Source organism: Hylobates moloch, unplaced genomic scaffold (assembly GCF_009828535.3).
Source record: "Hylobates moloch isolate HMO894 unplaced genomic scaffold, HMol_V3 SCAFFOLD_15, whole genome shotgun sequence".
Lineage (NCBI taxonomy): Eukaryota > Metazoa > Chordata > Mammalia > Primates > Hylobatidae > Hylobates > Hylobates moloch.
In genome coordinates this window covers 97,171,778-97,192,525 of record NW_026652290.1, presented here as the reverse complement: position 1 = coordinate 97,192,525, position 20,748 = coordinate 97,171,778, and the positions used below count along the sequence as shown (strand labels likewise).

Below are 20,748 nucleotides of genomic sequence, written 5' to 3'. Positions count from 1 at the left end.
GGGACTACAGGCGCCCGCCACCTCGCCTGGCTAATTTTTTGTATTTTTAGTAGAGACGGAGTTTCACCGTGTTAGCCAGGATGGTCTCGATCTTCTGACCTCGTGATCCTCCTGCCTCGGCCTCCCAAAGTGCTGGGATTACAGGCGTGAGCCACCGCGCCCGGCCTCTTTCTGTATATTTCTACAGAAGTCCGCAAACTTCTTCTTTCTTTTTTCACTTGATATTCACCTCAATTAAGAGCAGGGATATTTACATATGATCAGTTTATTTTTTTCCTAACATTATTTATTGAAAATCTTTCAGTGTCAGCTCTCTCCCCCCACCCCCTTTTGCTTTTCTGAGACAGGGTCTTGCTCTGTTGCTCAGGCTGAAGTGCAGCGGTGCGATGTCAACTTACTGCAGCCTCCGCCTCCAGGGCTTAAGCAATCTTCCTGCCTCAGCCTCCTGAGTAGCTGGAATCACAGGTGCACCATCATGCCTGGCTTGGTTACCAAACTTTTAGTGTAAGGGGCAGACTGTCAATATTTTTGGCTTTGTCGGGCGCGGTGGCTCACGCCTGTAATCCCAACACTTTGGGAGTCCAAGGTGGGTGGATCACGAGGTCAGGAGTTAGAGACCAGCTTGGCCAACATGGTGAAAACCCATCTATACTAAAAATACCAAAATTAGCCGGGCATGGTGGCAGGCGCCTGTAATGCCAGCTGCTTGGGAGGCTGAGGCAGGAGAATCGCTTGAGCCCAGGAGGTGGAGGTTGCAGTGAACTGAGGTCACGCCATTGCGCTCCAGCCTGGGCGACAGAGCAAGACTCCCTTTAAAAAAAGAAAAAAAATTGGCTCTGTGGGGCTGATGGTCTCTGTTGGTTAACTCTACAGCCACAGACAATATGTAAATAATATGTAAATGTATGAGCATGGCTGTGTGCTAATAAAACTTTATTTACACAACAGACTGTGTGGCTGGCCTGGCAGGGTGGCTCACGGGTGTAATCCCAGCACTTTGAGAGGCTGAGGCAGGTAGATCACTTGAGGCCAGGAGTTCAAGACTTGAGGTCAGGAGTTCGAGACCAGCCTGGCCAACATGGTGAAACCCTGTCTCTGCTAATATATAAAACATTAGCCAGGCATGGTGGCTTGCACCTGTAGTCCCAGCCACTGGGGAGGCTAAGGAAGGAGGCTGGCTTGAACCTGGGAGGCGGAGGTTGCAGTGAGCCAAGATGGTGACACTGCACTCCAACCTGGGTGACAGAGGGAGACTCCATCTCCAAATAAGTAAAATTTAAAACCACATTGATTTTGGGAGGCCGAGGTAGGCAGATCATGAGGTTAGGAGTTCAAAACCAGCCTGCCCAACATGGTGAAATCCCGTCTCTACTAAAAATACAAAAATTAGCCAGGCATGGTGGCGCACACCTGTAATCCCAGCTACTTGGGAGGCTGAGGCGGGAGAATCGCTTGAACACGGGAGGGAGAGCTTGCAGTGACCTGAGGTCGCATCATTGCACTCCAGCCTGGGCAACAGGGGGAGACTCCGTCTCAAAAAACAAACAAACAAACAAACAAAACACACATTGAACTAAATTTTGGTAACTATCATCATTGATATAACAGTATCTGCTGATTCTGCTATAACAGATGAGTATATTTAATTATTGTCATCTGCAAATATGAATCCCTGCCTAGAAAATGCAGGCCAATCAAATTAAACTACAGAAAAGAAGCCAGTTTCTAAATCAACTGCAAAATCACGAGATTTCTTATATATACCAGACTTCAACGTTTAAGAAGTATAATGGAAAAAAAGATGTCACGGAAAAATATCTCATTCATATTAACAACCAAAAATAACTACGAATTACCTTTGAAAGAAATGTACAGATAAGAAATGCCCAGAATAGTCCAATCCACAGAGACGGAGGGTGGATGTGTTTGTCAGGGGCTGGGGAGGGGACGGGAAGTGAGTGCTGATGGGGACAGGGTTCCCTTTGGGGTGATGGAATGTTTTTGAATTTGATAGCGATGATATTTGCATCACTTTATGAATATAATGTACTCAGCAAGACTGAATTTTAATTTTTTTTTTGATACAGGGTCTTGCTCTGTTGCCCAGGCTGAAATACACTGGCACAATCACGGCTCATGGCAGCCTCAACTTCCGAGGCTTAAGTGATCCTCCTGCCTCAGCCTCCCATGAAGCTGGGACTACAGGCATGCCACCACCACACCCGGCTAATTTATTTTTATTTTTAGTAGAGATGAGGTCTTGCCATGATGCTCAGGCTGGTCTCCAACTCCTGAGCTCAAGTGATCCTCCTGCCTCAGCCTCCAAAGTGCTGGGATTACAGGTGTGAGCCACCACACCCAGCCAATTTTAAATTTAAAAATGGTGAATTTTGGCTGGGCGTGGTGGCTCACACCTGTAATCTCAGCACTTTGGGAGGCCAAGGTGGGCAGATCACCTGAGGTCAGGAGTTTGAGACCAGCATGGCCAATATGGTGAAACCCCGTCTCTACTAAAAAATACAAGAATTAGCTGGGCGTGGTGGTGGACGCCTGTAATCCCAGCTACTCGGTAGGCTAAGGCAGGAGAATTGCTTGAAACCAGGAGGTGGAGGTTGTAGTGAGCCGGGATCACACCATTGCACTCCAGCCTGGGTGAAAGAGCAAGACTCCATCTCAACAACAACAAATTAGCCGGGCGTGGTGGTGCATGTCTGTAATCCCAGCTACTTGGGAGGCTGAGGCAGGAGAATTGCTTGAACCCAGGAGACGAAGGTTGCAGTGAGCCGGGATCGCGCCATTGCACTCCAGCCTGGGCAACAAGAGTGAAACTCCGTCTCAAAACAAACAAACAAACAAATAAACAAAAACTAGGAAATAGCAGCCTCTCTGGAAGGCGGTTCCCAATCCTGGGCTCTGCCTAACAGGAGCCCGTCCCTTCCCAGCGCCGCGGTGCCCTCTAGAGGCGAGGTGCGGCAGCACAGCGCTGACCGGCACAGGGCTGAGGTTCCACCCTGTGGGCCCCGGGCCGCCCCTCTCTGCCATGCTGCTGAGGTGCAAAATACTAAATTCGTGAGCCAAAGCTGGTCTTCCGTCAGTCCCCGGACCCACGACATTTCACGTTGGAGGGGACCCCAGAGACTCACTCATCCAATGCCCACATTTTTCACATACAGAAAACAAAAAGCAGCTGGGCATAGTGGTTCACGCCTGCAATCCCAGCACTTGGGAGGCCGAGGCAGGAGGATCGCCTGAGGCCAGGAGTTGAGACCAGCCTGGCCAACATGGTGAAACCCTGTCTCTACCAAAAATACAAAAATTAAGGCCGGGTGTGGTGGCTCACACTTGTAATCCCAGCACTTTGGGAGGCTGAGGCAGGAGAATCACTTGAGTCTGGGAGGCTGAGGTTGCAGTGAGCCGAGATCAGGCCACTGCACTACAGACTGGGTGACAGCGAGACTGTGTCAAAAAAAAAAAAAAAAGACATAAACAAGTAAATAAAAAGTTTTAGTGTACGTTAATTTGTCCAAGGCCACAGGGGGGTAGGTAGTAATGGGCCGGCCTGGAGTCCACCCCTTCGGTCTTTCCCTTTGAATCTGTTCCTTGGCACATGGTAAAAACGTTTGTGCTTCATTTTTTTTTTTTTTTTGAGACAGTGTCTTGCTCTGTCACGCAGGCTGGAGTGCAGTGGTGCAACCTCGGCTCACTGCAACCTCTGCCGCCCAGGTTCAAGCAATTCTCCTGCCTCAGCCTCCCAAGTAGCTGGGAGAAAGGAAAGAAAGAGAAAGAAAGAAAGAAAGAAAGAAAGAAAGAAAGAAAGAAAGAAAGAGAGAGAGAGAGAGAGAGAGAGAGAGAAAGAAAGAAAGAAAGAAAGAAAGAAAGAAAGAAAGAAAGAAAGAAAAGAAAGAAAAGAAAGAAAAGAAAGAAAAGAAAGAAAAGAAAGAAAAGAAAGAAGGAAGGAAGGAAGGAAGGAAGGAAGGAAAGAGAGAGAGACAGAGAGAGAGAGAGAGAGAGAAAGAAAGAAAGAAAAGCTGAGTACCTGTCTCAAAAAGAAAAAAAGAAAAAGAAAAAGAAAAAAGAAAGAAAAAAAGATTTTCTCAGCCCCAAGGCCTGAGGCTCACCCCTGGGACAGGGCACCCTGTTAACACTGGCAGGAGAATGACACCATTTATTGTGACGTCTGCATCTGTAGTTTTATTCCATATCTGGCTGGGGGAGGGTGGTCTCTGGGGTGGATGGAGTGAGGGTGGAGGGGACAGGGATGGTCCCTGCTCCCACCTCCCCAAGCCCACCTGGGAAGCTGCGTGGCCGGGCTGCTGGGGACATCCCGAGCCCTGGGGGAGACAGAGGTGTGGATGTTTGGGCTTCATCTTGCAGGTACAAGGAGATACATTCCATCAAGCAGTTCCTGATTTCATGGAGTCCTTTGAGGGCTCGGCTGGGAGGTCCCTCTCCTGGGGGCTCCAAGAGCCGGACCTGGTGGTTTCCGGAAGGATCGAGGACAAGTCCTGGGAGTTTCAGGCCTCGGCAGTGACAGTGTGTTAATTGCACTTGTTTGATTACCTGGCAGAAGCCAGGAGAGACGGGGACAGCGTCCTTCTCTTCGGTGACCATCCCAGGCACCCAGAGGTGACCAGACTTCTGTGTGGTCTGGGACAGTGCAGGGCTCAGGCAGGAAGGGCCACCGTGGTGAAAGGCCACTGACAATTCTGGTGAGGAGTAGGGTGGCAGGGGTTCAGCCAGGGAGAGGAGGTGGCTGCCTTTGCTCAGGGCCCTGCTCTCACCTTCCAAGGGTCTAGGGGACACAGAACTCATGGATTTTGGTCTCGCAGCCCCAGGGGCCACGCAGAAAAAGGGGTTCAACTGGAAGTTTGCAGCATCTGAGAAAGGCCAATTCTGGCAGAACTGGAAGATTCCAGCCTGGTAGAGAGGTGTCCAGGGAGAGAAGAGTCCTGCTTCGGTTGGTCATAAGGAAAGCAGACATCATTCCGAAGAGGCAGAGAGCTCACCACGTTATTGATAAAAAAAAATTCTTGGCCGGGCGTGGTGGCTCACAGCTGTAATCCCAGCACTTTGGGAGGATGAGGCAGGCGGATCACGAGGTCAGGAGATCGAGACCATCCTGGCTAACACAGTGAAACCCCGTCTCTACTACAATACAAAAAAATTAGCCGGGCGTGGTGGTAAGCGTCTGTAGTCCCAGCTGCTGGGGAGGCTGAGGCAGGAGAATGGCGTGAATCTGGGAGGCGGAGCATGCAGTGAGCCGAGATCCCGCCACTGCACTCCAGCCTGGTTAGGCCGGGTGCAGTGGCTCATGCCTGTAATCCCAGCACTTTTGGAGGCCAAGGTGGGCGGATCACCTGAAGTCAGGAGTTTGAGACCAGCCTGGCCAACATGGTGAAACCTCGTCTCTACTAAAACTACAATAATTTTCTGGGCGTGGTGGTGCACACCTGTAATCCCAGCTACTTGGGAGGCTGAAGCAGGAGAATCACTTGAACCCAGGAGGTGGAGGATGCAGTGAGCCGAGATCGTGCCACTGGACTCCAGTCTGGGTGACAGAGGAAGACTCCGTTCAAAAAAAATAAAAATCTCAAGATGTAAATGTGACTGTAAAAATCAAACCCTTTATGATACACAAAGGGGCCCTTAGGAAATGAGCCAGCAGCTGGGGTGCAGGACGTGGGGTCCCAAGAGCCCAGGAAACCCTGGATACAGTCAGCTGAATGTTTCGGAAGAACGGAGGAAGCAGAGTGCATTGAGGAAGAGAGACGGCTGGGCGCGGTGGCTCACGCCTGTGATCCCCAGCACTTTGGGAGGCCGAGATCACTTGAGGCCAGGAGTTCAGCGAGACCCGTCTCTAGTATGTATAAAAAAAAAAAAAAAATCTATAGAAAAATGGAAGATATTGGGGAGTGAGGAAAGAGGCTGTCTGGGTCCAGGTTGTGCCTGTGTGTGAAGAGACAGCAGTGGCTCCAGTGGGGAGAGGGAGGAAAGGCCTGTGGGAGGAGATGTCCGCTCTCAGGGGCTCGGAAGCCCCTCAGCCTCTTGCCTCCCCAGCGGGAGACACGTAGGAGGCCGAGCAAGCTGGGTGCCCTTGAGAGACAGGCCCAGGCAGGGCTGTGGCCACAGCACCCCTGGGGGTTCCCCAGTGAGGTGGAGGCAGAAGTTCTAGGAGCCTGGGAGCCGCCCAGGGCGAGGAGTGAGCCTGGAAGCCATCCAGCCTCCTGGAGAGTGGACGTGGTTTAGAAACACAGTGGGCTTTTCCGGTCGCTAGTAACACGTAGAATTACAGAGTTCACGTTTAGTCCCAGACGGGAGACTGAGGCTCGAGACGGTGATGGGGTCCGGGGCTGGAGCTCCTGAGGACCGACACCTGCCCGGCGGCCCGGCGGCCTGGCCCCTGGTCTCCCTGAGATGCTCAGGCCGGAGAGAAGCGGGATGATGGTTCCAGAGCGTCCTCCTTCAAGTCTCCCCGAGGCCCCAGCGGCGGTTCGGGCACCGGGGGACCCGCGGGGCTCTTAGTGGCACATCCGGGCGGTCATTTCTTTCTGTAAAGAGCAAGCAGGACATCAGCTCCCACCAGCCACTCCCAAGAGGGGTGATGCGAACAGCAGACACATGGAGACGCACAGGCGGAGAAACGGCAGCTAGGGGCTTCCCTGAACCCCCAAACAAAAACCACACAGGCAATGGCACACCTAAGACCAGAGGCAGCAGGCTACCCCATGAGGCCAAAGAGTCAGCATTTTCAGATCTGTGGGCCAGACGGTCCCTGTCATGACGGCTCAACTCTGTCTTGTACCTCAAAAGCCACCTCAGACGATGGTAACCTCATGAGTGTACCTCACTGCCAATAAAACTTTATTTACAGCCAGGCTTGGTGGCTCACGCTTGTAATCCCAGCACTTTGGGATGCAGAGGCAGGCAGATCACCTGAGGTCAGGAGTTCGAGACCAGCCTGGATAACACGGTGAAACCCTGTCTCTACTAAAAATATAGAAATTAGCTTGGCATGGTGGCGGGCACCTGTAATCCTAGCTACTCAGGAGGCTGAGGGAGGAGAATTGCTTGAACCTGGGAGGCGGAGGTTACCGTGAGCCAAGATCACACCACCGCACTCCAGCCTGGGTGACAGAGCGAGACTCTGTCTCAAAAAAGAAAAAAACAACTTTGGGAGGCTGAGGTGGGCGGATCACGAGGTCAGGAGATCGAGACCATCCTGGCTAACATGGTGAAACCCTGTCTCTACTAAAAATACAAAAAAATTAGCCAGGTGTGGTGGCACATGCCTGTAGTCCCAGCTACTCAGGAGGCTGAGAGAGGGGAATCACTTGAACCTGTGAGGTGGAGGTTGCAGTGGCTGAGATCATGTCACTGCACTCCAGCCCAGGCGACAGAGCGAGACCCTGTCTCAAAACAAACAAACAAACAAAAAAACCCCACAAACTTTCTTTACAAAAACAGGAAGCCAGGCCAGACGGCTGCAGTTTGCTGATCCCTGTCTTATTCAGACTGGGACACTAGAAGGAAAGTTCTGGAATACAGAAAAAAAGAAAAAGAAAAAAGAAAAGAAAAACAAAGAGCCGGGCGCGGTGGCTCACGCTTGTAATCCCAGCACTTTGGGAGGCCGAGGCGGGCGGATCACGAGGTCAGGAGATCGAGACCACGGTGAAACCCCGTCTCTACTAAAAATACAAAAAATTAGCCGGGCGTGGTGGCGGGCGCCTGTAGTCCCAGCTACTCGGAGAGGCTGAGGCAGGAGAATGGCGTGAACCCGGGAGGCGGAGCTTGCAGTGAGCCGAGACTGCGCCACTGCACTCCAGCCTGGGCGACAGAGCGAGACTCCGTCTCAAAAAAAAAAAAAAAAAAAAAAAAAAAAAAAAGAAAAGAAAAACAAAGAAAAAAGAGGAAGACCCCACTAACACCTTTAGACCCATCGAGTATGCAACTATTAATTTTAAATTTAGCAAAATGTTTACCAGTAGCAAAGCCTGAAAGGGGATGCACAAAAATGAGGAAGTTATGTGAAGATGTTTTTAATCTTCTTTTTTTTTGAGACGGAGTTTCACTCTGTCATTCAGGCTGGAGTGCTGTGGCGCAATCTTGGCTCACTGCAACCTCCACCTCCTGGGTTCAAACGATTCTCCTGCCTCAGCCTCCTGAGTAGCTGGGATCACAAGTGTCCACCCCCAAGCCTGGCTAATTTTTTTTTTTCCCCCAGACAGAATCTTGCTCTGTCGCCCAGGCTGGAGTGCTGTGGCGCAATCTTGGCTCACTGCAACCTCCACCTCCTGGGTTCAAACGATTGTTCTGCCTCAGCCTCCCGAGTAGCTGGAATTACAGGCGTGTGCCACCATGCCCAGCTAATTTTTTGTATTTTTAGTAGATGGGGTTTCACCATGTTGGCCAGGCTGGTCTCGAACTCCTGACCTTGTGAGCTGCCTGCCTTGGCATTCCAAAGTGCTGGGATTACAGGCGTGAGCCACTGTGCCTGGCCTTAATCTTTTCTGTACTCCAGCTGTCACCCAGGCTGGAGTACAGTGGCGTGATCTCGGCTTACTGCAGCCTCAACCTCCCAGGCCCAAGCGATTCTCCTGTCTCAGCCCCCTGAGTAGCTGGGACCACAGGCACGCACCACTGTGTCTGGCTAATTTTTTTCATTTTTTGTAGAGATGAGGTCTCACTATGTTGTCCAGGCTGTTCTCAAACTTCTGAGCTCGAGTGATCCTCCCTCTTTGGCCAGGCTGTTCTCAAACTTCTGAGCTCGAGTGATCCTCCCTCTTTGGCCTCCCAAAGGGCTGGGATTACTGGTGGGAGCCACCTCGTCCGTCCATTTTTTTTGAGACGAATCTCCGTCACCAGGTGAGTGAGCAGGTTGGGTCATGGCCACCCCGGCTCGTTGCAGCCCCGGTTCACCTTCTGCCTCACTACAGGCGCCCGCCACCACGCCCGGCCAATTTTTTGTATTTTTAGTAGAGACGGGGTTTCACCGTGGTCTCGATCTCCTGACCTCGTGATCCGCCCGCCTCGGCCTCCCAAAGTGCTGGGATCACAAGCGTGAGCCACCGCGCCCGGCCGTCCGTCCATTTTTAACCATTTTTTAAAGTTGTAAGAGAGTGGCGGTTCCCACCTGTCATCTGAATACTTTGGGAGGCCAAGGCGGGAGGATTGCTTGCGTCCATGAGTTTGAGACCAGCCTGGGCATCATAGTGAGGCCCCATCTCTACACACAATAAGAAATCAGCCGGGCGTGCTGGCTGTGGTCCCAGCTACTCGGAGGCTGGTGGGGTCCCGCTCTCACATCAGGGTCCCCACATCCATACAGCGCCCGGCAGCCTGGGGAACAGTGCAGCCCCCGGGCAGGTTCCAGTGCCAGGCCCTGAATCACGGGCACCCACTCTACTGCTGGTCCCCATCACCGAGTCACAATTGTGGGCCCCAATTTCACGAAGCCACATTGGCTTCAGGGACGTGGACCCCACACTGAGGAATCTGGTCCCTGGGTTCGTCTCCCGATAAAACCTGGTAACGTGGAAAGCAGACAGGCTAGGGCGGACGCAGAGGTACCCGGCTGGCTGCAGAAATCGGGTGGAGTCTAGGCCGGGTGCCGTGGCTCCCATCTATCATTCCAGCACTTTGGGAGGCCGAGAGAGGGAGATCACCTTAGTTCAGGAGTTCAAGACCAGCCTGGCCAACATGGCAAAACCTGGTCTCTACTAAAAATACAAAAATTAGTGGGGCGTGGTGGCACGTGCCTGTAGTCCCAGCTACTCAGGAGGCTGAGGCAGGAGAATTGCTTGAACCCGGAAGGTGGGGGTTGCAGTGAGCCAAGAGGGTGCCACTGCACTCCAGCCTGAGTGATAGAAGGAGACTCCATCTCCAAAAAAAAAAAAAAAAAAAAAAAAAAAAACAGGCCAGGCACAGTGGCTCCCGCCTGTAATCCCAGCACATTGAGAGGCTGAGGCAGGCAGATCACAAGGTCAGGAGATCCATTGAGACAATCCTGGCTAACACGGTGAAACCCCATCTCTCCTAAAAACGCAAAAAATTAGTTGGACGTGGTGGCACGTGCCTGTAATCCCAGCTACTTGGGAGGCTGAGGCAGGAGAATCACTTGAACTCGGGAAACGGAGGTTGCAGTGAGCCGAGATCGCACCACTGCACTCCAGCCTGGGCGACAGAGGGAGACTCCGTCTAAAAACAAACAAAAACAAACAAAGAAACAAACAAAGTCGGGGTGGAGTCCGCTTGTGCCGGCTCGCATCCCTTTCATAAGGGACACTGAGGGGCGCTCTGGGACACCTGAGCTCAGGACGGTGAAGGCGGAGTGAGGTGGGCGCCGGGCCGGCGCGGAGGAAACTGCACCTGTCGCCGGCATTTGTTCCGTGGGAGAACGCAGGATCCCTCCCAGCTACCTCACCACTTGTCCCATCAGCAGGGTCCCCGGGGCCCAACTCCAGCCGGAGCCGCCAGCTGCTGGGCCGACTGCGAGCAGTCAGGGTCCTGGCCCGGGAACGGTTCGTCTGCTATGGGCCGCCAGCCCCACCGCAACCCCGCCCGCGCCCTCAGCCCCAAGCCTGCGCACCAGCGGCTCTAGCTCCTTGGTGTCGATGAGGCCGAATTCCTTGACGAAGTAGTAGAAGTGCTTGTAGCAGGTGTTCACGTGGGCCTCGGAGCCCATCTGCGCAATGCGGTCAAAGTGGTGGATGTAGACGTGCACGAACACGCGGAACAGCCGCGACAGGATCTTCCGCACCGTCTGCAGGAAGTTCTTGGGGAATGGAGTGCCTGCAGGGAGAGGGGTGGGACGGGTCCACGGACTCAGCCGAGTTCATGTCCAGAAAACTCTTTGCTTCTGGATGTGACAAGGGGCTTCCAGACAGAAATTGCTGGCAGACCGGGCGCGGTGCTGACGCCTGTAATCCCAGCACTTTGGGAGGCCGACGCAGGCAGATCACTTGAGGTCAGGAGTTCGAGACCAGCCTGGCCAACATGGAGAAACCCCATCTTTACTAAAAAACACAAATATTAGCCGGGTGTGGTGGCTCACGTCTGTAATCCCAGCTACTCAGGAGGCTGAGGCAGGAGAATCACTTGAACCTAGGAGGTAGAGGTTGAAGTGAGCCGAGATCGTGCCACTGCACTCCAGCCTGGGTGACAGAGTGAGACACTGTCTCAAAGAAAAAGAAAAGAAAAGAAAGGTACGCTGTACTCTGGAGGGACGTGCCCTAATGATCATCCTCAAACCCACGTTTATGGGGCGTCCCTGAGAGCCCTGCAGTGCATTACACGTCCAGCTGGCAGGAGGCCCCACCAACGGGGTGATGATCCTGGTGGGCCCGAGGCTCCACGGCAGTGATTCTGAAACCACTGAGAACAATGGGCGCAGCGCTGGCAGGGGGGCTTGTCTCCTCTGCGAAGGACTCCAGGCCTGATGCTGATCCTGCCCTTCTCTGCTTTGGGGTGAGGGAGACAGGAGTCTTCAGGATGAAGGGGGGCTACTAAGAGCAGCCCAACTTAGGAGAATACTCAGAAATGGAATCTTTTTTTTTTTTTTTTTTTGAGACAGGGTCTTGCTCTGTCGCCCAGGCTGGAGTACAGTGGTGCGATCATAGTTTACTGCAGCCTCAACCTCCTAGCCTAAAGCGATCCTCCCACCTTAGCCTCCCGAGTAGCTGCGACCACAGGCGTGCGCCACCATGCCTGGCTAATCTTTAAAATTTTTTGCAGAGATGGGATCTTGCTATGTTGCCCAGACTGAGCTCAAACTCCTGGGCTCAAGCGATCCCCGGGCTCGGCCTCCCAAAGCGCTGGCATCACGGGTGTGAGCCACTGTGCTCGGCCTCCCTGACCTTTCCGGAAGGCTCTGTATCCCCGAGCCCCTGCCAGCTCTGACTCACCAACGTTGGTGGGGAAGAGGTCCTCGTTGTTGATCTGTGCCTCGATCCAGTCCATCAGCAGGTCCATGTACCTGGGCGCCGAGAGTGCCGTGGGCTTCCGGAACTTATGCTCGTCCTGCCAGCGGTACTCGTACTTGGGGCCCCCCGACATGACGGGGCAGGACTGCTCCGTGCAGCCGTCGCTGATGGTGCCGTAGATGAGGTTGACGCGGTTAAAGAAGTCCACCACGTGAACAGCCACCCAGTCGTTCAGGTCCTCGCCTGGGGGCAGCTGCACGGCCAGCCGCAGGTCCAGCCCGGCGTTCAGCGACGCCTGCGCCTTCTTGTGCAGCTCGAAGCGCTGGGTGCCCGGCTCAAACTTGCGCTTGGGGCGGAATGTCTTGTCCTTGTTGAAGACTTGCTTCAGGAAGGGGTTGGACATCTTGGTGACGCCTGCTCTCCTGGAATGCTTCTGTAGAGGGGTCCTGGGCCAGCTGGCTGGGGGTGCTGACCAACCTGAGAGGCCACGAAACACTCACCAAGCCCCACAGCTCTCCCGCAGACCTGAAATACACAGGGGAATCACGACTTGCTGGAGGTGACAGAATTTCCCGGAAACTCGTGCTGAGGGCACAAGCGGCAGGATTTGTTTTTGTTTTGTTTTCTTGAGACAGGGTCTTGCTCTGTGGAGTACAGCAGTGCCATCACGGCTCACTGCAACCTCTGCCTCCCAGGCCCAAGCAATCCTCCCAACTTAGCCTCCTGAGTAGCTGGGACTACAGGCACACATCACCACACCTGGGTAATTTTCTTTATTTTTAGTAGAAACGAGGTCTCACTATGTTGCCCAGGATGGTCTCCAACTCCTGGGCTCACATGATCCTCCCACCTCTGCCTCCCAAAGTGCTGGGCTTACAGGCGTGAGCCACTAGTGGCAGGGTTCAAAACATCCCCTGGACTTTTGACTTTAAGGAGTTTCACCCAAAGGGGGCCACCTCCTCAGTGGACAGAAGAGAACTGCGCGTGGCAAGACCTGACCAGTTCACAGCAGAAGGTGTGGAGAGCCGGGCCCCAAGAGCCCGCAGGGGCCGCATCTTCCCTGGTGCTGATGCCTGGTCTGGACCTAGACTTGCTGCTGCCTGGCACTCTGGGGCTTGAGTGTGGGCTACAGGGGACTGCCCGGCCGGACTGCGGCCTCCACAAAGGAAGCCACGCCGCAATGCCCGCAGCCTGTGCATGGCAGCCTAGGTGGAAGAAGGTCTCGAGGGACGTCATCTTGGATTACTTGGGTGGCCCCACAGTCAGTGACAAACGTCCTCAGGAGTGTGGCAGATACGGGGGAGACGGCTGTGTGAGGATGGAGGCAGAGATGGGGGTGATGCTTCCACAAGCGAAGGGTCGCCCAGGACGCTGGCCACCGCCAGGAGCAGAGAGAAGCCTGGCAGATGCCCCTCGGCCTCAAAGAGACCCAGCCCTGCCCACACCTTCGTCTCGGACGTGCGGCCCCAGAACTGAGAATGAGTCTCTGTCGTGCCAGCGTTCTCCCCATGTTGCTGTGCCCAAGTCACTGGTCACTGGGTCAGGGACTCCGCGATCGGTGTGACCCCTCTTCACTTGATTTCATCCGCAAAGACCTCCTTCCAGGTTGGGTCACGCGGCGAGGTGCCGGGTGATTCCAGGGGCAGCTGTCCACCCCAAGGCACTGTATAAATAAGGATGCCTCCAGGAGCCGGCCCAAGTCTCATGCACGCCTGAGCGGTGACTTGTGAGACACCTGCGGGTTGCTCTGGGGTGGGGAACCGGCGTCCACCTACTCCTCTGAGAATTCTCAGGGGACAGAGACAGAGTCCATCCCGCACAGGGCGGAGGGACGACCTGGACCACACACTGCGCGTGTGCCGGGCTCACACTCACCACGCAGGGCCTGTCACCGCCAACACCGTCAGGCTCACACTCACCACGCAGGGCCTGTCACCGCCAACACCGTCAGGCTCACACTCACCACGCAGGGCCTGTCACCGCCAACACCGTTATTGTCACTGCCAGGACGCCGGCACTGTGGCAGGCCCAGAGTGGATGCAGACCCCACCCTGCTCTGCCGGGTGCACCTCCTGGACGGGCAGAGACTTGACTGTGACACTTGGGGCAAGGCCCACGCAGGGCGCTGGGCAGGGCGGAGGTCCTCACCACAGCATGAAGAGGACCCAGCGGAAGGGGGAGTCAGAGAGGGGAGAGGGAGTGAGGCCCACACATGCCCAGGCTCCACCCAACGCTCACAGGTAATAAACACACATTCATCACGTTCTAGTACATTCCAACCCCCACCTCTTTTTTTTTTTTTGAGGCACAGTCTCGCTCTGTCACCCAGGCTGGAGTGCAGTGGCACAATCTCAGCTCACTGCAGCCTCCACCTCCTGGGTTCAAGCAATTCTCCTGCCTCAGCCTCCCGAGTAGCTGGGACTACAGGCACTTGCCACCACGCCCAGCTAATTTTTGTATTTTTAGTAGAGACGGGTTTCACCATGCTGGCCAGGCTGGTCTCGAATTCCTGACCTCATCTGATCCGCCCACCTTGGCCTCCAAAGTGCTGGGATTGCAGGCGTGCGCCACCGCACCCGGCTGTGTTGCTGTCACTTGTGACTAAGTCCTGTCTTGTGTCTCATCCCTCACGATACATGACTGGGCGAGTGTTTGGGGCTGCCATCACAAATCACCACAAATTTCAGGCTGAAAACAACACCAATCTAGCATGCGGAAGCTCTCAGCTGTTGGGAATGGATCCTGCAGGGCTAAATTTAAGGTGTGGACAGGGCGGGCGCAGTGGTTCACACCTGTAAGTACTCTGAGAGGGTGAGGTAGGTAGATGGCTTGCGTCCAGGAGTTTGAGGTCAGCCTGAGCAACATGGTGAGATCTCGTCTCTACAAAAAAAATTAAAAATTAGCTGGGTGTAGTGGCGCATGCCTGTAATCCCAGAACTGAGGTGGGAGGACCGTTTGAGTCTGGGAGTTCGAGGCTGCAGTGAGCCTCGAACTGCAGCCTGGGCAACAGAGTAAGACCCTGTCTCAAAAAATAAAAAATAAAAAAAAAGGTGTGAGCAGAACTGGATCCTTCTGGAGGCCCCAGGGCTTAGGGTTAGGGTACCCCCCAACAGTCAACAGAACGGCCCCCACCAGAGAATGATCTGGACCCAAATGTTCACAGGGCCTGGGGGTTGGGGGAAGAGATGCTGCATTGTTTGGAAGAAAAGCAAGTTAGAGGCTGGGCGCGGTGACTCATGCCTGTAATCCCAGCACTTTGGGAGGCTGAAGCGGGCGGATCACCTGAGGTCGGGAATTCGAGATCATCCTGGCCAACATGGTGAAACCCGGTCTCTACTAAAAATACAAAAATTAGCCAGGCATGGTGGCAGGGGCCTATAATCCCAGCTACTCGGGATGCTGAGGCAGGAGAATCGCTTGAACCTGGGAGGCAGAGGTTGCAGTGAGCTGAGATCACACCATTGCACTCCAGCCTGGGCGACAGAGCGAGACTCTGTCTCAAAAACAAAACAAAACAGCCGGTCGCGGTGGCTCACGCCTGTAATCCCAGCACTTTGGGAGGCCCAGGTGGGCGGATCACGAGGTCAGGAGATCGAGACCATCCTGGCTAACGCGGTGAAACCCAGTCTCTACTAAAAATACAAAAACATTAGCCGGGCGTGGTGGCGGGCGCCTGTAGTCCCAGCTACTCGGGAGGCTGAAGCAGGAGAATGGTGTGAACCAGGGAGGCGGAGCTTGCAGTGAGCCAAGATTGCGCCACTACACTCCAGCCTGGGCGACAGAGTGAGACTCCGTCTCAAAAAACAAAACAAAACACAACACAACACGGTGTCCACTGTGAACACAGTGATGACAGAGTCTGCACCATAAGAAGGTACAGGGTCAATGGTTTGTCACAAGGGAGCCCCTGGTGAGGACCGGCTGGTGACACTGCTCAGGGCAGCCTGGGCACAGGTGGCAGGGGGACTCGAGTCCCACCCACTCTGCAGTGACCAGAAAGGCCTGAACTTCCCCAGCACCATCCTGGGGCCCTTAGCCACCATCATCACTTCCTGCCACCAGGGTTAACACCCAACTAGGAACTTGAACTTTTCATTTTCCTGGGACAAAAACCCCGCCCCCACTTTACAGATGAGAAAACCAGGGCCCAGAAAACCAGGCCTCTACCCCCTGGCTCTGTGGACATCGGGGTTGGATGGTTCTCTGGGGTGGGGCCGTCAGGGGCACTGCAGGGTGCTGAGTGGCGTCCCTGGCCGCCACCCACTCCCTGCCAGGAGCTCCCCCCAGTTATGACAACCACAGATGTCCCCAGACATCACCCAGTGTCCCTTCGGGTTAAGATTAGATCGCCCTGGGTGAGATCGTGGCTCAGAAGATTATGACTGAATCTACAGCAGTGTCTCACGCCACACAGCTAGTGGGTAGATCAGCTGGGGCTCGAACCCTGGACTTGTGGGTGGATCGGCCGGGGCTCGAACCCTGGACTCTGTGGGTGAAGCCACCGCTCTTTCTGCCCCACAACTCCCTAAATTCAGCAACTCTCAGGGATGCAGGCAGCCGTCTGATCACAAGCCTAGTGACACACGCTTCCCGGACCAGCGCTGCTGCACCACGGGGCCTCTCCACTGCCCAGCAGAGCCACGTGGATGCTCCGAGTCAAGGGGCTGCTGACCCATCCTGGTTTTGCGCAACCCCAGGGTCACCACACAGGTCCCCCCTGCTTGCTTCTATTTTTAGAGACAGGTTCTCGCTCTGCTGCTCAGGCTGGAGTGCAGTGGCAGGATCAGGGCTCACACGTCAGCCTCAACCTCCTAGCTCAAGGGATCCTCCTGCCTCAGCCTCCTGAGTAGCTGGGACCATGGGCACTCACTGCCATAATGTTTTATAATTTTTTCACCACCAGTTAATTTTTTTTTTTTTCGTATTTTTTGTAGAAACGGGAACTCACTATGTTGCCTAGGCTGGTCTTGAACTCCCAGACTCAAGCGATCCATCCGCCTTAGCCTCTCAAGGTGCTGGGATCACTGGCGTGAGCCACTGTGCCTGGCCACCCCTGCTCGCTTCCCAAGGAAGGAGCGATCCCGCAGCCCAGCCTCAGACCCTCCCTGGGAAGCCCCTGATTCAAAGAGGTCACCTCTGCGCTTATGGTATCCCCCTGGGGCTGGGGAGCCCAGGACGCATCCACGATGCGGCTGAGCAGGTGGGAGCCATTGGGGGGGACCTGAGGCCCTTCCCCAGTGACGGCTCAGCACCCCAGAGCCCTGCACCTGCCCCGGTGATGAGCTCTGCAAGCCACACCTGCCCTCACGCCACACCACCTGCAGCATAAGATCAATAAATCCCCTTGGGAGAAGAGAAAATGACGGCCACCTCCAGGCCCCGGTCCGCCTGGCACTGAGCGAGATGCTCCTCCACACTGGGAATCAATCACCTCAGTCCCCACATGCCTGTCTAGATGGGGCGAGTGCAGGCCCCACTTTACCAAAGAGGAAACCGTGCAGGCGAGCGGACCCCCACCCACCTAGCCGGGCCCACTCGCCCCCCATCCCCGTTTCCGCTTCACATCTGGGCCTGCTCGCAGCCGACTTTCCAACTCCAACAGAAATCACAGCACAGAGCAAAACCCAACTAGCCACAGCCTGGTGCTGCCGTTTGTTGATTTCAGGGCCTCCCATGCCAATTTGGGGGCTTAGCTTCCAACCATGCCACCTGGTTGGGCAGGCAGGGCCTTCCAGCAGTGGTATTGCAGCCCTGGGCTGACTGCAGCCACGGGAGGAGACCCCTACCTGGGCTGAGCCTCAGGGAGAAAGCGGCTGTTCCCACAGGCCCCCGCTTGTCTTTTTAAAACTTTTTGTAGAGATAGGGTCTCACTACGTTGCCCAGGCTGGTCTCAAACTCCTGGTCTCAAGTGATCCTCCTGCCTCAGCTTCCCAAAGTGCTGGGATTACAGGCGTGAGCCACCGTGCCTGGCCGAGGCTTATCTTCTTCTATATCCTTTTACGCTTGTCTACCAGACTCGCTCCAAGACAGTTCCAGAAAACAAGACAGGGCAGCCCGAGGAGCTTGTAAACTTCCTCTTGGCATGTCTGTCTCCTTTCACAAGGTGAGGGGTGCCAGGCGAGGTGGCTCATGCCTGTAATCCCTGCACTTTGGGAGGCTGAAGTGGGTGGATCACTTGAGGTCAGGAGTTCAAGACCAGCCTGGCCAACATGGTGAAACCCTATCTCCACTAAAATACAAAAAACTAGCCGGGTGTGGTGGCATGTGCCTATAATCCCAACTACTCAGGAGGCTGAGGCAGGAGAATCGCTTGAACCCAGGGAGGCGGAGGCTACAGTGAGCTGAGATCATACCACTGCACTCCAGCCTGGGTGACAGAGTGAGACTCCGTCCCAAAAAAAAAAAAAAAAAAAAAAGGTGCAGGATTTTAAGTGGAAGTTAACATCTTTTGAAGAACCTTGTGGACGGGCAGAGTTCCCGTCACAGCAAACGGTTTTCTTTTTCCTTTTTATTTTTTTTGAGCGATTCTCCTGTCTCAGCCTCCCGAGTAGCTGGGACTACAGGCGCCTGCCACCACGCCCAGCTAATTTTTGTACTTTCAGTAGAGACGGGGTTTCACCATGCTGGCCAGGCTGGTCTCAAACTCTTTACCTTGTGATCCGCCCGCTTCGCCGTCCCAAAGTGCTGGGATTACAGGCGTGAGCCACCGCGCCCGGCCTAGTTTTTTTTTTTTAAGTAGAGACAGGGGTTTCACCATGTTGCCTAGGCTGCTCTCAAATTCCTGGCCTCACGCAATCCTCCCACCTCAGCCTCCCAAAGTGCTGGCATTACAGACGTGAGCCACCGTGTCCGGCCCAAGCAAACCGTTTTCTATCAGGAACAAACACAGGCTCCTTAGCGGAGGGGTGATCGGCCACAGAAAGGGGTCTTTTCCAAAGAAAGGCCAGGGTGGCCTCGGGACCCTGACTCCCGCCCTGGTCCCCTGAGGCCCGGGGGCTGGTTACCGTGTCTGGGGCTCCCTCCGCTCTGCTCTTCTCAGATTCTTCCAGGGACAGTGTGGGGAAGACAAGGCAGGAATCAGCTCTCAGAATTCCACACCAAGGCCTTCTGGGCTCCCTCGGTCTTCCTCGGTCTTCCCACGGATGAGACACAAGTGACCCTTGGAAACTTCCAGAGAAATGAAAGGTGAGACGACAAATTCCCCTGCTGCAACACTTCTTTTTTTTTTTTTTAAACAACAGTTTCTCTAAGCAACCAACTGGTATGACCCCTCCCTCGCCGAGGTGCAGCAGCTCACGGACCACAGTCACCCACTTCCTTCCGGAGGTTTCCACATCCTGCCACTGCCTCGGGGACCGCTGCCCCAAAGCACGGGAGGCGCCTGAGAGACAAGCCCTGAGTGGAGAAGTCAGTTCCGTATGTTCTAGGTCAGTGCACAACACTGGCTTCTGGCCTGGCAGCCCAGCCCTGATACTTGGCTGGAAGATGCTCCCAGCCCAGAATCTGTCCTGTTAAAAAAGGCGCTGGGCGCGGTGGCTCACGGCTGTAATCCCAGCACTCTGGGAGGCTGAGGTGGGTGGATCACAAGGTCAGGAGATCGAGACCATCCTGGCTAACACGGTGAAACCTCGTCTCTACTAAAAATACAAAAAATTAGCCGGGCGTGGTGGTGGGCGCCTGTAGTCCCAGCTACTCGGGAGGCTGAGGCAGGAGAATGGCCTGAACCCGCGAGGCAGCGCTTGCAGTGAGCCGAGATTGTGCCACTGCACTCCAGGCTGGGCGACAGAGTAAGACTCTATCTCAAAAAAAAAAAAAAAAAAAAGACAGCATCCTGGAGCCACCTTCCAAAATCTGAGTATTTATTTATTTATTTTTACTTTCATTTATTTATTTTTTTGAGATGGAGTTTTGCTCTTGTCGCCCAGGCTGGAGTGCAGTGGTACGATCTTGGCTCACTACAACCTCTGTCTCCCAGGTTCAAGCAATTCTCCTGCCTCAGCCTCCCAAGTAGCAGGGACTACAGGTGCCCGCCACAACACCCGGCTAATTTTGTATTTTTAGTAGAGGTGGGGTTTTGCCATGTTGGCCAGGCTGGTCTCGAACTCCTGACCTCAAGTGATCCACTCGCCTTAGACTCCCAAAGTGCTGAGATTACAGGCGTGAGCCATAACGCCCAGCCTCTGAGTGTTTATTTTTATTTACTTTTTTATTTTTATTTTTTGAGGTGAAGTGTCGCTCTGTCACCCAGGCTGGAGTGCAGTGGCATGATCTCGGCTCACTGCAACCTCTGCCTCCCGGGTTCAAGCGATTCTCCTGGTCAGCCTCTCATATAGTTGGGATTACAGACACACGCCACCACGCCCGCCTAATGTTTTATTTTTAGTAGAAACTGTTTCACCATGTTGGCCAGGCTGGTCTCAAACCCCTGACCTCAGGTGATCCGCCCGCCTCGGCCTCCCAAAGTGCTGGGATGACAGGCGTGAGCCAGCATGCCCGGCCTGAGGGTTTACTTTTAAACGTTGCAACTGCTCCTGGTGCTGGAAGGCCACCCTCACTCCTGCTGGAGGATGGCTGCGTCTTCCCTGCTCACCCAGGCGTGCATCCTGTCACTGTTTTGTGCTTCTATCTGGTTTACATTTTTGTTTTTTTTTAGAGACAGGGTCTTGCTCTGTTGCCCAGGCTGGAGTGCAGTAGCGCAATCACAGCTCACTACAGCCATGACCTCCCGGGCTCAAGTGATCCTCCTACCTCAGCCTCTTGAGTAGCTGGGACTACAGGCACACAACACCACACCTGCATAATTTTTGTATGTTTGTAGAGATGGGGTCTT

The 20,748-nt window shown here is 54.4% G+C and overlaps 2 protein-coding genes across 3 annotated transcripts in view; one reads left to right on the top strand and one right to left on the bottom strand.

Annotated features, from left to right (window-relative positions):
• The window catches only part of SCAMP4 (secretory carrier membrane protein 4), a 247,195-nt gene that overhangs the window by 183,720 nt on the left and 42,727 nt on the right, over positions 1–20,748 (top strand). The gene's annotated exons all lie outside the window — the stretch shown is intronic.
• Positions 4,177–20,748, bottom strand: part of MOB3A (MOB kinase activator 3A) — a 27,849-nt gene continuing 11,277 nt past the window's right edge. Inside the window, exons 2-6 of one of the 2 annotated variants that reach the window (XM_058428264.1) lie at positions 18,923–19,085; positions 14,711–14,798; positions 11,901–12,443; positions 10,586–10,788; positions 4,177–6,548 (exon numbers count right to left, since the gene is read on the bottom strand). In XM_058428264.1, the coding sequence (XP_058284247.1) occupies positions 6,519–6,548; positions 10,586–10,788; positions 11,901–12,321 (654 nt within the window). In that variant the 5' untranslated portion in view covers positions 12,322–12,443; positions 14,711–14,798; positions 18,923–19,085 and the 3' untranslated portion in view covers positions 4,177–6,518. The remainder of the gene's footprint in view (positions 6,549–10,585; positions 10,789–11,900; positions 12,444–14,710; positions 14,799–18,922; positions 19,086–20,748) is intronic. The other variant, XM_032178984.2, reaches the window with a different exon arrangement.